The sequence below is a fragment of the Pongo abelii genome, chromosome 14 (genome assembly GCF_028885655.2).
Source record: "Pongo abelii isolate AG06213 chromosome 14, NHGRI_mPonAbe1-v2.0_pri, whole genome shotgun sequence".
Taxonomy (NCBI): Eukaryota; Metazoa; Chordata; class Mammalia; order Primates; family Hominidae; genus Pongo; species Pongo abelii.
In genome coordinates this window covers 37,133,046-37,147,935 of record NC_071999.2, presented here as the reverse complement: position 1 = coordinate 37,147,935, position 14,890 = coordinate 37,133,046, and the positions used below count along the sequence as shown (strand labels likewise).

General features: G+C 41.1%; 1 protein-coding gene across 4 annotated transcripts in view; it reads right to left on the bottom strand.

Moving 5' to 3' along the window:
• The window catches only part of FRY (FRY microtubule binding protein), a 448,789-nt gene that overhangs the window by 69,446 nt on the left and 364,453 nt on the right, over positions 1-14,890 (bottom strand). For all 4 annotated transcript variants that reach the window (XM_054528883.2, XM_054528884.2, XM_054528882.2 and 1 more), the window contains 5 exons: positions 14,194-14,284; positions 7,751-7,833; positions 2,161-2,311; positions 1,510-1,613; positions 575-760 (listed from right to left, as the gene is read on the bottom strand). In XM_054528883.2, coding sequence (XP_054384858.1) covers positions 575-760; positions 1,510-1,613; positions 2,161-2,311; positions 7,751-7,833; positions 14,194-14,284 — 615 coding nt within the window. The remainder of the gene's footprint in view (positions 1-574; positions 761-1,509; positions 1,614-2,160; positions 2,312-7,750; positions 7,834-14,193; positions 14,285-14,890) is intronic.

Sequence of the window (14,890 nt, the reverse complement as noted above, 5' to 3'; positions counted from 1 at the left end):
GGCGCGACATGGCAGAGTAATTTCTTTGACTCAGTTAATGCCATTTGTTCCTATTTCCAAGAATTTTTTTTTGTTTCAAAACAGCAATGGTTTTTAACAGGCTCCCACTAATGGTGTCTTCAAGGAGAAGGTCAGTCATTCAAAAGTGAAAATTCCTTCATGGGCACTAGAAGGCACACAAGTGATACATCCGGCACCTTGGCTGTGACCTGCTCTCAAGCAGTAGCAAGGGTCACTATTTTGTGCGTTCTCATCCTTCGGTGTTCTAGACTGCTGCTCCTGGCCAATGGGCACTTACATTTCCAATGCATCAGGAGGAACATATTCAATGGGGGCAGCAATCATATATATAACCAGGAAAAATATATTTCAAATATTCAATAATAAAGAAAGCTTTTGAGAGGCAAGTTCACATCAAGTGAAATGGTGTGTATTTATTGTACTGTTGATTAAACATGTGGAAAGTTGGAGGTCATAGCATGAGAGAAGTTAACTTGGGCTCCACTGGCACCCACAGTTAGTTATCTCTGCATTTGTAACTGTCCTAGGCTCTCTACCAGTCCTTCTCTGTTACCTGTATAGAGATATTCAGGTTGGTAGGCTGGCTGCACAGTTAGAGTCTTAGCTTCACCCATCTCTCGGGTCTGCAGGAGTACGGAAGCAATGGAATGGAAATTGCTGTTGCAAGAGAGGGCAATCAAGAGGTGAAGAAGCAGTTTTTTGCTGTGTTCAAAGACTTCAGGCCGGTAGTGGTCTAAACCTGGAACAAAACAGTAGAATCTAAGTATAAACAAACGTTAAGCTCGTTTAGATTCCAGGGATAGTAAAGATTCCAGGATACTCAGGAGGAACATGTTAAAAGAATGTTTAGTTTTCTTTGTTATTGTTTGGGTTACCAACATACAGAAGTTGGGCTTAGGAAAAATAAAATGCTTTATTTCTTAAGTAAAATGTTCTCATAAAATGCTGATAGATGAACTTTTCTTGACCTCTCTGTAGCATTTGATGTGGTTAGAATTCCTTCTTCTTGAGATGTTCTCTTCCTTGGATATCCCTGTTACTGAAAGATTCTAATTTTATTAGTCTCTTTCTAACTGAATTTCTGAGTTTCCCTGGCTGGTTCCTCTTCCCATTTTTGCTCTACAAAGCTCAGGGCTTGGCCCACTCTTTCCTACATCCTTTCTTTTTATATGCCGACTATGCCTCATAGCTTAAAATTTACCACTTCAGCCGAAGACTCTCAAAAAGGCCCAACTTATTTTGGATATCTTTGTAGATGTGGCACTAATGAGAAACCACTGTATTTACATGGTAGAAATAGAGCAATTTCAAACAGTGACCAAGTAGCTGACATTTCAGAGCAGATGTCACAAAAGGGCAATGAAAAATGGAGATCAAATATTCCCAAAATGAGTCAAACAGGATGTCAATGTGAAAGGAAATCTCTGTGGATTACTTCTGTATATTTTTAACCCGATTGGCTAGAATGCCTTTTAGATCCAGTCTTACCTAAGAAGACAGCATGAAGTAATAATGGTAGATGAAGCGCCCAATCTTCTCGTACACTGTGATCCACCACCATTTCAGTCATAAAAATTACAGCAATATTACACCTAATCAATGAAATAATGAGATTAACGCAACTTCTGAAGGGGATGGAAATACTAGTAGATCATTAAGTTACAGTACAATATAACTCTTAAGTGTTTTTAAAACATTATATAAGGCTCTTATTCAAGGGAAATAGAATTTAACTTGTAACACAGCATAGAGCTCCACAACAAGAAGAAACACTGGTTGAGCTAATCACATAAAGGAGAGACTACTAGCCACTAGACAATAAGAGCTAAGGGATGAAGAGAAATCAAAGACAAGGTCCCTCTCATCAAGTTGCTTACAGTCTAAAAAGCATCACAGAATGCATGCCCATATCCAGATTACATCAAGGAGAAATTCAAAGGTCACAGGCAGCTTTGAATGTTGATTAACATTTGACCAAACTCTGCTAATATGCTGGAAGTTGGCAGTCAAATCAGGCAGGATCCCACTGATTGACAAGATAATTTCATGTGGTGGGACCTGGACTAGGTTTTTCTCTTGTCATAGGTAGAAAAGTCCAGTCAAAGCTAAGGTTTCCTTCTCCCCACACACGCTGCTCACCTGTGGAGTGGCCCCCGGGGAGTGATGGTCTCCGGGAGATAGTCAACCAGTGGGGCCCAGCATCCTCCAGTACAAGGCATCGGTAAGGGCTGCGGCTGCTTGGTCTCTGTAATAGTCAGCAACCAGCCCGTGTAGGGAGAAATTGGATCATCTGGAGGGTGAGAAAGACAACTGTGCTTTATTTTCAGGGAGAGGAGACTTGTTTTCTCTACTTGATGTTTTCAGAATAAATTTTAAAAATCTATGCTTGTAAAAATAATTTTATTTTTCATTTTAAAATTATTTTTTAGGGACAGGGTCTCGCTGGCACCCAGGCTGGAGTGCATTGGATCAATCAAAACTCACTGCAGGGCTGGTTACAGTGGCTCATGCCTGTAATCCCAGCACTTTGGGAGGCTGAGGTGGGTGGATCACCTGAGGTCAGGAGTTCAAAACCAGCCTGGCCAACATGGCAAAACCCCACCTCTACTAAAAATACACACACACACACACAAAATAGCCGGGCATGATGGCACGTGCCTGTAATCCCAGCTACTTGGGAGGATGAGGCAGGAGAATCGCTTGAACCTGGGAGGTGGAGGCTGCAGTGGACCGAGATCATGCCACTGCACTCCAGTCTGGGAGACAGAGTGAGACTCTGAAAAACAAAAACAAGTCACTGCAGCTTCAAATTCTGGGGCTCAAGAGATCCTCCTGTCTTAGCCTCCCAAGTAGCTAGGACTACAGGCATGTGCCACCACATCTGGCTAATTAAAAAATTATTATTATTATTTTAAATAGATGGGGTCTCATGCTGGTCTCGAACTCCTGGACTCAAGTGATCCTCCCACCTTGGCCTCCCAAAGTTTTGAGATTACAGGTGTGAGTGCCTGGCCAGAAATAACTTTCTAATGATTTTATTTGGTGAGTATGAATTACATGATCATATGGGTTAGAATTATTTGTTTGGGTAACTACTTGAATAGTTATTACTTGGTAACTAATTTATAATTATTCATTATAAAGCAAAGCAGAATACAGATATACAAAAATAAAAACATTAAATCGTGTTGAATTTCCATCTCTATGAAAATTTGCTCTTCCTCCAGTCTTCCTCATCTCAATAAAGCACAGTTTGGCCTGGTCGCGGTAGCTCACCCCTGTAATCCTAGCACTTTGGGAGGCCAAGGCGGGTAGATCACTTGAGATCAGGAGTTTGAGACCAGCCTGGCCAATATGGTGAAACCCCATCTCTACTAAAAATACAAAAAATTAGCCGGGGGTGGTGGTACACGCCTGTAATAATCCCAGCTACACAGGAGGCTGAGGCAGGAGAATCGTTTGAACCCAGGAGGTGGAGGTTGCAGTGAGCCGAGATCATGCCACTGCACTCCAGCCTGGGTGACAGAGCAAGACTCTGTCTCAAAAAAAAGCACAATTTCCTATTTCCAGTTTGCTCAGGACAAGAGACTTAAAGTCAACCCTGACTTTCCCCTCATATCCCATACCCAAATAATAATCACAGTGATGATGATGATGATAACAATAATAATAAAAATCATAACATTAGGAACTAGCACAGAGGGCTTACTTGGTGCCAGGCACTGGCCTATGCATTTCAAATATTAATGGCCCAATAATAGGTATCTATTTTATCCCCATTTTGTAGAGAAGAAAGTGAGGTTCAGTAACTCGTCATCCACATATTCAGAGAGCTGTGCCCTCAAAACATCTCCAGAATCTGAGCACTGTTCTCCATCTTCACCACTACTTCTAGACTAAGCCACCATCCTCTCTTGCATGGACCACTGCAATGGCCTCCTTAACTGTCTCACTGCTTCCATCCTTGTCCTGCAGTCTTCCTCATCTCAATAAAGCACAATTTTAGCTGGTCGCGGTAGCTCACCCCTGTAATCCCAGCACTTTGGGAGGCCGTGGCAGGTAGATCACTTGAGGTCTATGTTCCACAGAGCAGACAGACCAATTCTTTTAAAACAAGTTCAGCAGTGTCTCTTTCTCTGCTCAACACCCTCCAGGGGCTCTCCACAAATCCACACCCGTGGCTTTTAAGGCCTTACAAGGTCTTCCCTCTCCATGTTCCTCTCCTGGCTTATCTCCTACCAGTGCACCCTTGCTCACCCCACTCCACTCATCCTAGCTTCCTTGCTGCTCTGTGATCAGGCTGTGCCCCATACAGCCTCAGGGCCCTTGTATCTGCTGCTCCCTATGGCTGGGATGCTCATCTGCAGACAGTTGTATGGCTCACTTCTTTGCTTCATTCAAGTCTCTGCCCTAATATCACCTTATTACAGCAGCTTTCCTTGACTACTCTATTTAAATTGACCCCCAACCCAAATCACTTTCTACCCTGCTCGCCCTGCTTTAGTCCCTTTCCCTCCACCCATGGATCACCAATTCACCAGCACCACCTCCCTCCCCAACTCTAATGTAAGCTCCAGGAGAGAGGGGACTTCTTCTGTTCTGTTCATTGTTTTTTCCCTACTACCTACAATGGTGCCTGGCACGTGGTAAAGGATCAATAAATATTTGTTGAATGAATGAACTTCACAATATTATTTTTAAAGTAAGTACAGGCCAGGGGCGGTGGCTCATGCCTGTAATCCCAGCACTTTGGACGGCCCAGGCGGGTGGATCACTTGAGGTCAGGAGTTCAAGACCAGCATGGCCAACATGGTGAAACCCTGTCTCCACTAAAAATACAAAAATTAGCTAGGTGTGGTGGCGCACACCTGTAGTCCCAGCTACTAGGGTGGCTGACGCAGCAGAATTGCTTGCACCCTGGAGGTAGAGGCTGCAGTGGGCCAAGATCGTGACATTGCACTATAGCCTGGGCTACGGGTGAGACCCTGTCTCAAAAACAATAATAAAAATAAAATAAAATAAGTACAGCAACACTTTTCACGTTTATTTCTTATCATGCTCCCAAAGCAGGCCAGCAGCATTTAAGAAGAGCAATACAGGTGGGCACAGGATTTAACCCAGGTATTTGGCTGCAGACCAGCTGGTTTATTCTTGGGATCAGTTTATGTATTAAGAGGAAGAACATACTACGTCGTCTTTAGGCAATTTTACAACAACATAATTTTCTTTCCTTCACTTCTGCAAGGTAGTGCGAAGCTGTTGATTTGATGCTGCTGGCCCAGTGTAGAATGCTGGCCTTAACATTTACAGAGCTGGTGGAGGCGTGTCTTCCTGTTGTGACGACTGAGGCTCTGAACGAGGACAGGCATCAGAAAACCAGAACCAAGAACACCCCACTTTTCATGGGATGTGACTAAGAGGGTTTCAGTGGAAAAGGTCAGGACTTCCCTCAGGAAGAGTGACTACTGGCTTTTTCTAATACACTGACAAGTGAGCAACCAGAACCCTATAATTCCAGAACCCATATAATTCCAGAACCCTATAAAACCAGAACCCATGAAGCTTGGCCACAACAATTTTAGCCTGGAAAAAATTTAAAGCAGGTGCACTAGTAACTCATCTCGGTTCTAACTCTCAGCAAATTACCTACAAGTAACTTACTTGCAGCAAATTAACTTCTCAGATAATCATCCAGGATAAGTCAGTTGCCAAATGTACTGCTAGGTAACTAGCTACTCTTCAATAAAACTTGAAAGGGAAACAAAAAGGGAGAATATTGAAGAATTAAAAAGTAAATTGTGAGATTTCTGTTAGGAAAGGATATGTTATTCTTTGTTTCAATGATGTTTTCAGATATATATCCAATCAACCAAAATGTGCTGAGAGGAATTGAGGTGGCCTAAACTTAAATTTTTCTGTCCTCAAACTTTGGGTTACCAGATATTGCCACAGTAACCAGACTTTTCTTGAACCAGCTCTCCATTTCTCAAGTACTACTTTCCTCATCTCTAAAATCTGGTGCCTTCTAGAAGTAACGGCCTATGGTACTGAGATTTGGCTATTCAGTGTTTGGATGGTACAATCCCCTGAGGGGACACACAAAGGAAGGAAAACACAAACAGCTTTATTTTACTTCCTATTGACAGCTCTCGTGAAGGTTTTATAGGGACATAGCTGAAACTTAACCTATATTAGAGCATGATAATTACATATGGATTTTAGACACACCTTCCATTAGTATTTTAATGGTAGAGAACTGCCTGTCTGTGCATTCAGAAGTAGAACAAGGGTAGCTGAAATGTGGCCTTATTGGAACTACCTAATTCTTACCTGACAGTGCACATTTCTGTAAAAACAAAACAATTTAAAACAACAATTCAAAGCACCAACTTACGAAATGAACTTAACTCATGAAATGTCAGTATATTTACAATTTCTAACAAAAAAGAATAAATCCCACAAGATACTGATTTCCTTAGCAAATCTAAAATGTCACTGGAAGCGTTCTTTGGTTTCAGAATTTCTGTAACTTGTGACCAACTAATACTCTGTATCTGCTCAATATCTACAGAAGCTGTCCAGGGCTTAAACAAAATCAGTAAATGCACTGACCTTTTTGGTTTTCCCAACTACCAGAAGAAATTCCCGTCACAAAGCGAACTCCCAGGTTAGCAAGGTTTTCATTAGGCTATGGAGACTATGCCATTGAGAAATTCAACATAGGAACAGATCGTATCCTGAGTGAGCAGACTTTCAAAGCTTCAAGGTTAAACCCACTCGCAAGATAGGTGGAAAAACTGAACCGCAACATTTGTTTTCGCCCAGGATACAGTGCAGTGGCGCAATCTCGGCTCACTGCAAGCTCTGCCTCCCGGGTTCACGCCATTCTCCCGCCTCAGCCTCCCGAGTAGCTGGGACTACAGGCGCCCGCCACCGTGCCCGGCTAATTTTTTGTATTTCTTAGTAGAGACGGGGTTTCACCGTGTTAGCTAGGATGGTCTCTATCTCCTGACCTCGTGATCCGCCCGCCTCGGCCTCCCAAAGTGCTGGGATTACAGGCATGAGCCACCGCGCCCGGCCAACAACATTTGTTTTCTAATGGGACTATGACTTAGTGTATTTTCCCCAGATGCATCACCAAGAAAAAATGTCAAGAATATAAAAACACGGCTGGGCGCGGTGGCTCACGCCTGTAATCCCAGCACTTTGGGAGGCCGAGGCGGGCGGATCACGAGGTCAGGAGATCGAGACCATCCTGGTTAACACGGTGAAACCCCATCTCCACCAAAAATACAAAAAATTAGCCGGGCACGGTTGCAGGCGCCTGTAGTCCCATCTACTTGGGAGGCTGAGGCAGGAGAATGGCCTGAACCTGGGAGGCAGAGCTTGCAGTGAGCCGAGATGGTGCCACTGCACTCCAGCCTGGGCAACAAAGCGAGACTCTGTCTCAAAAAAAAAAAAAAAAAAAAAAAATATATATATATATATATATATATAAACACAGGAGTGGATGGTAGTTTGAATTTTTATAATTTTGATTTGTCCACGGTTTTTTTTTTTTTAACTTTTGAGGATGCTGACTCTATGCTCATCTGCATAGGTGGATTATATGGTTACTTAATATCTATAGGCCCTTTTAGTAATCAGACCAAGAACAATCAGAACACTCATTTTCCATCCTCTGACCACTTGCGTTCCATCTGAAAGCCCACAGCCTGTTGGTACTTACTTTTATCTTCATCATAGGATCCTCCAGAGCTATTGCTGTATCTTGACTCGAGGCGAGTGTGGGCTCTGATGACATTACTAAACCTTCAAATACAAGAATAACCGGAATGAAATATTAATGTGTGCATATGCGCTTTTTTTTTTTTTTTGAGTTAGAGTCTCACTCTGTCAACAGGCTGCACTACAGTGGTGCGATCTTGGCTCACTGCAATCTCTGCCTTCCAGGTTCAAGCGATTCTCCTGCCTCGGCCTCCCAAGTAGCTGGGATTACAGGTGCGCACCACCACACCCAGCTAATTTTTGTATTTTTAGTAGAGACAGGGTTTCACCATGTTAGCCAGGTTGGTCTCGATCTCCTGACCTCATGATCCACCCGCTTCAGCCTCCCAAAGTGCTGGGATTACAGACGTGAGCCACTGCGCCCGGCCTATGCTCTTACTCATAAACTGACACTATGATTTAGTGGTTGGTTTTTCAGCTGCTAGTTGCCAATGGTGCTTTTCTTAAAGGAATGCTGTAAAAATTGTACCCCAAACATTTCTTGTTTCCTTGAGAGGGTCAGTGGTCACTCTTGCTCATAAGCACAAGTCCAAACCTTGAAAAGATAAAAATTTTAAGCCTAATATATCAATTGAACTAGAAAATCGTAACATTTGCTTTGGAAAGAAAATGGGCATGATACTGAATAACATGATTCCCTTATTTGCATAGCCTGACACACAGTAGGTGATCAATAAATATTTCCTGAATGATTAAACAACTGAAAGTACATAGAATGGGAAATACACAAAAATAGTTTTATAATAAATCTTGGACTTTACCCAGCATTAAAGTTTCTCTTAAAAATAGTTTGAGAGTGTTCAGGGAAAGGTCCTAGTTGGGGAGTAACGTCACCAGAAGGACTCTTTGGTCTGGTCTCTCTTGTGACTTGTTAAGAAGTAACCCCCACCAAAAACAAACAAAACAAAAACAAAAACAAAACAACAACAACAAAGAAAATAAAAATGTTGAAGTATAGTAATTCATAGACATCATCTTATTTAATCTTGCTCACTCATCTTTGAGATAAGCATTATTTATTCTATAATGAGGAAACTGAGGGGAGCTGAAGTTATACACCTTGTCTAGTGTTGACCACAGGGAGGTGGCAATGCAGGAGGCCTTCAGTGCCATGCCAACTCCCCGCGTGGAACACGGAGCTTTAAGGCTGAGCTCTCTCTCACTAGCTCTGTAACCATGGCCAAGGCCTCTACCTCCCTGGGGAACTTGTTTCCACAACTGCAAAAAGGGCATCATAATAATACTCTGTCTTTTATTTAATTAGGGTTGTTTGGGGGATCAGAAGAAAGGATGTTTGAGAGTGTTTCCAAAACTGCAAGACACTGTCTGACTATAAGGTATTAGTTATTATGCTTCTACCTAGGATTTCTAGAAAGAAATCAATAGCATATTTCTCAAACAGAGGCCTACAAGGTAGGGCAAGGGTGTGGTTCAGGGGCAGTGTGCGCAAAATGTTATGTCTATATTTATTTTATATAAAATGATACACAGCAGGTTTTATCAACTTAATATGTATGTAGCCAAAACAAAGAACTAAGGCTATCTAGAAATACCTGGAAAACTCAAGCCAAAATAGGTGTGTCCCTCTACATTACTCACCGGGTATTCTGACTTAACTCATAACAGATCAATACTCTATTTCTTTTGGGGACACTGGAAGGTGCAGGGCTATTGCTGTCCTCACTAATGTGTGGAGAAAGAGTAACGTTTCAGCAAAAAGTCCTGGATGTGCCATTAAGATGCCCATCTTGTCCCAGGTGTACAACCTCAGGGCACTGCATCAGTGATTTGGATTTGCTGAATTACAGAAATGTACTGTAATGAGCTTGGTTTCATTCACTTCTTAGATATTTGCAACAGCATTTCCTCCATCCTGACAGCTATCTTTTCCCCAGTAACTTCATACCTCAAACCTTCTTCACCGTTACATCTTTTGGGCATTTGTGAATCTATAAGAACAGAGTATCTAAGACATTGGCTTAGTTTCATACAAATTGGCCAACTAAATCAGACTGGTATTTATGAAAATAAATTGGAAAAAGGACAAACTTATTACCTTCTGAAGTTCTTTAATCATATTTATGCTGATAAATGCAAAGTGATAAACAGCATCTGCTAAGCCCAGACATCATTCAGAAAGGAACAAAAGCAAGGTGATGAAAAAATGGCACATCTGCAGGTTTCCGTCCGGTGGAGAGTGCCACAGCACTTCCAGCTACCGTGAACTGTGCTCTATGTAGGGTTTTAAATTGTGCCCTGGAGGGCCCGGACCCGGAAGAACTACAGGACGGATGACAACTCATCTCTTTTCCCTTTTGAGTTGGATTTAAAGGGGTGCTGGGTGGAGTTTATTTATGAGGCTGGAATAAAGGGGAGGAGCAAGTCCCTTTCAGACTGTTCTCCTTGTTCTGGAGAAGACGGAAGCCACAGTGTAGCAAAGTGTATGTCTGGCAAGGAAAATGTAAAAAACTGACTCCCAAGTGTAAAATCTGTTATTTTCCTTTGCTTTTCTGGGTTGAAGAAGCTTATTTTCGATCTGGTCCCTCGAAGAATTTCAAGGATTAAGTAGAATCTTTGATGTCTTTTAACATCAAAGGTACATACCTTAAGAAATACATCATGAAAATAGCTCTGATAAGAGAAAAATTAGAAGGATGAAAAGTTCCCCTCAGTTTTACCTTGTTGATTTAGCTCAAATTAATAATACTTAGATAACTGATAGTTAATATATATTAATGTATATCAACACTATCAATTTAGATAGAAATTATCTCTGTTTCAATATAGATCGTTCAAAATTTATACAGGTGAGGTTTACTACTTTAGCTTTCTATGAAAAATCCCTTTGTGGGCATATAAATTTATAAAAATTTTTTATTAAGATTGATATATTGAAAATACTTATGGCTGGATGCAGTCACTCATGCCTGTAATCCCAGCATTTTGGGAGGCTGAGGTGGGAGGATCAGTTGAGCCCAGGAGTTTGAGACCAGCCTGGGCAACATAGTGGAACTCTGTCTCTACAAGAAATAAAAAAATGAGTTAGGTGTGGTGGCACATGTCTGTACTCCCAGCTACCTGGGAGGCTGAGGCAGGAAGACTGCTTGAGCCTGGGAGGCCGAGCCCGCAGTAAGCTGTGATTTCATGCACTTCAGCCTAGGTGACAGAATGAGACCCTGTCTCTAAAACAAAAACAAAAACTTATGAAGATTGTTTCCACATACTTTAAAAATTGCTATAAACTAGTCTTTTAATAAATATATGTTCATTTTGATGCCTAGTAAAATAAACTACATGAAAAATCTTAGACTATAGGTGTACTTTCTGTTACAATTTCTGATAGTTTTTAAAAATTTTTATTAATACACAATAGATGTACATTTTTCAGGGTAGATGTGATCATTTGATACAGGCATTTAATGTGTAAATATCAAATCAGGGTAATTGGGATATCCTTCATCTTAAATATTTATTTTTTCTTTATGCTAGGAACATTTGAATTATTCTCTTCTAGCTATTTTGAAATGTTTCATAGATTACTGTTAACTTGAATAGCTTTTTTTTAAAAAAATTGAATGTTATAAAATTTGCTTTATTTTTCTTCTCTTACTTTGACTACTGGGGCCTCAAGTTTAGGTTAATGTTAAGTTGTAGTTTTCCTTAGTCAGGAGTTAAGACACCAACTGTCTTACCCTCCCCTTAGCTTGGCACATATTCTTTTACTCTTGTTTTAATATTCTTCCACATAAGCTATAAGGTTTGTTTGTGCTTTTGTCAGTAGGAACAGCATTATTAAATATTACTGAGTCACATCAAAGAACCATTAATCTAGTTGTAAAGAACACGGTCCCAAGGCGGTCATTTTGTCCAACTCCATGGTGCTTCCTTCAGCCCAACAATGGGTATGGTGGAAGAGATGCCCCACTCCTGAGGTGTGTTAACACAGCAGCCTGGGGTGGTGTTTCTGAACAACACTGTCTCTGTAGGCTCTTTGCCTATAAGGACTGTAAAGAAAGGAGTAAATCGCTGTCCTCCGAGATGGGTTACTGAGAGGATAAGGGAAAGGGGACTGGTGGTGTTTGGACAGCTTATCCACCTCTGGGGCTATGACATTTCTCTTATTTTCATTCACTTACCAAATAAACACTTTAAAATGCCTACTATGTACAGCACAGTAGACTAATCACTGAGGATGGAAATATGTGTAAGACAGGGTGTCCAATCTTTTGGCTTCCCTGGGCCACACTGGAAGAAGAACTGTCTACGCTAACACAATAGCTGATGAGCTAAAAAAAATAAAATCACACACACTCAAAATCTCATAATCTTTTAAGAAAGTTTATGAATTTGTGTTGGGCCACATTCAAAGCTGTCCTGGGCCGCATGTGGCCTGTGGGCTGCAGGTTGGACAAGCTTGGTGTAAGAGATACACAGTCTCTCTGTGTTCTCTAGGAATTAAAATCTGGTGGTTGAGATAAGTGTGTCTGTAAGCACCCATACATCAACATGACAGGGATTACAAGGAAGGAAGGGTGATAAGTAGATTGAGGAGAAAAAAGGATTTTAGGCTGAGGGCACAGCCTACTTTCATAGAAAAAAAAGAATACAGTAGACAAATAGTGTAGGTGCTATATGGGATCAATGGAATAGTGGTATCCATTGGGAGAGCATATTCATAGACATGTTTGCACATATATATGAATATGACCAATCAATGTTATAGGGAGATGAACAGTCAGTATAAAAGAATCTGACATGTATGAATATGTGTGATATATATGGGTAGATAATTCCATCAGGCTTTCTAATGACCAGCAGAGATATGGTGACAGAGCAGGAGTAAGAGCTAAACAAGAAAATCTCTTTTGAAGATGTTCTGTGGTCTTGATATTAGAGAGATTACTGGCTTCTTAAGTTCAAAGGCACCACTAAAAACTCTAGGCAGGACACTCAGAACTCTGGCCCTAAACAGGACTTTGTAATGAGATGGTAATACATGGAGATCTATCATCTTTCTACCTCAAATAAAATTCAGACGGGAAACTCAGACAAAACAATAAATGATCAAGAATGTTATACTCTAGTGAGAAAGTAAAAATATCTTTAGAGAAATACTGTGACTTTTATCATGAGGTAGTTTTCCAAAGAAGGTAATATTAATAGCAAATATAGATTTTAAAAAATAACATGCTAATTAATAATCTTGTACCTTCACTAATATGTGGAGTATAAAAACCTTTATTCATTCCTGAGAAAGAAATAAAAGCCTTTATTAGAGAACTACAAAGGACAAGGTCTATAATTCATGATCTGCTGGGTTTGGGCTTTTAGTCTGAAGGGAAGCTCGTATGGATGAGCATCTGCCTAAAGGTAACACAGCTGCCCAGTGATGCAGTGAGGAGTCTGGCTGGTGCCTGAATTAGGGAAGGAGCCTTCAGAGCCCCAAGGGCAGGCAGCCCTGTGTCAGGTCATCTCCACGCCAGCCCCTGCTGTGCCCCAATACACATGATGAAATCCTCAGGATGCTCAGGAAGCACTGTGGGCTTGCTGGGGCATTTTGGGCTAAGTGAGTTATTTTTACCACTTGATCCCCTAAATTGCCTTTAATATGAATTAATGTGCATCTCATCCTTATTACTCATTTCTTAAGTAAAAGGGCTCCCTCATCACCTTTTACTATAAAATGCTCAGCTGAAGGCGTTTTCAACACCGTGAGGACCATCCTAATTTTCATTTTTTTTAAATTGAGTTTTGTTTTTCTCTCCTGGTTTGTCTCCCTGCTCTTCACAATCAGCTGCAGGAAAGAGTGACTCTGATTTGACTACTGATGAGTAGTTCATAGGCAAGGCACTAAGAAGGCTGAGATAGGGGGGAAATATTATTATTAAAGAGCTAATGTGGAGGGAATGGAGACTTTGTTTAGCAGGAAAAGATAGTGTTTTGGTTAACCAAGACAGGACAAAGCAAAAGTAAAATAAGAATAATCATGTTTCATAGAACTCATCTCAAGATGACTACTCTATCCCTAAGAAATTATTCAACAATTAGATTTGAAAATTTCACACAGCAGTTCTAATTCCAGATGGTCTGTGTCCATTAGCAGAACAACTCATGGTTTTTACTAAGCCCTGGGGTAAGTGGAATTCCACCACCACCAGAACAACACCCTTCTTAATCTTTCTCTTCTCTGACTTTGCACAGAAATAACTGTTATCTTTAGGGATATACTGAGTAGAGTTGGAAAGTAAGTCTGAGTTTCTAAAAACAAAGAAGGATTTTTATGTATGTGCAAAATTTATGAAACTCCACAAACCTGTATTGATGTCTTTGTATAGATTATTGCAGAACATTACACTGGATGTTAAGTCAAATTTGTGTACCAACCTTTCATCAGATTCTTTCAATATCTTGTTCTCCTCAGCATCTGGGAAATTGTCCTGGCCAGCAACCACTGTATTGCTGCTAGAGGTGGTTCCTGTAGATGGGATTGGAAGAAAAACACTTATAAAAAGATGCAAGCTGAGGGGTCAAGCTCAAGTCTCAAGTAATTCCAGGGAAAGATTTCCTGTAAAATCTTATGTTTGGAAGATTTTTTACATCTTCTGCACAATCTCAGACATTCTAAACAATCTTCCAAGCCCACACCACTGAAATGAGAGAATCGTAGACATCTGTTATGGTCAAACCAAATTCCTTAACTCTCGTAAAGCAAGCCTACATTCTTGAAACCTCTTCTTCCTGGCCACTTAGGTAATGAGCTTATTTATAGTGGCTGGCCCTGCTGTTGGCTGCTTTAGTATTTCTGGGTCCAGGAGTTACTAAACTAATGCTAGCGAAGTAAGGCCAAGTGCCTAGCACTTCTGATTACTGTGCTACTGCTTCCCTGTAAGAACACTGCTCTGGTGGCAGGGTATAGGGCAAACAGATGGCACAGTAGACTCGGGGAGGAGAGGAATTGGAAGGCAGTTACTGCATGAGGTCAGCAGAAGGGAGGCAGGCTTCAAGGAATTTGAGGAGGATGGCATATATTTCATGAAAGGTTGCTGAGACACCAATTAACCAAAAGTGATAATACTTTTGG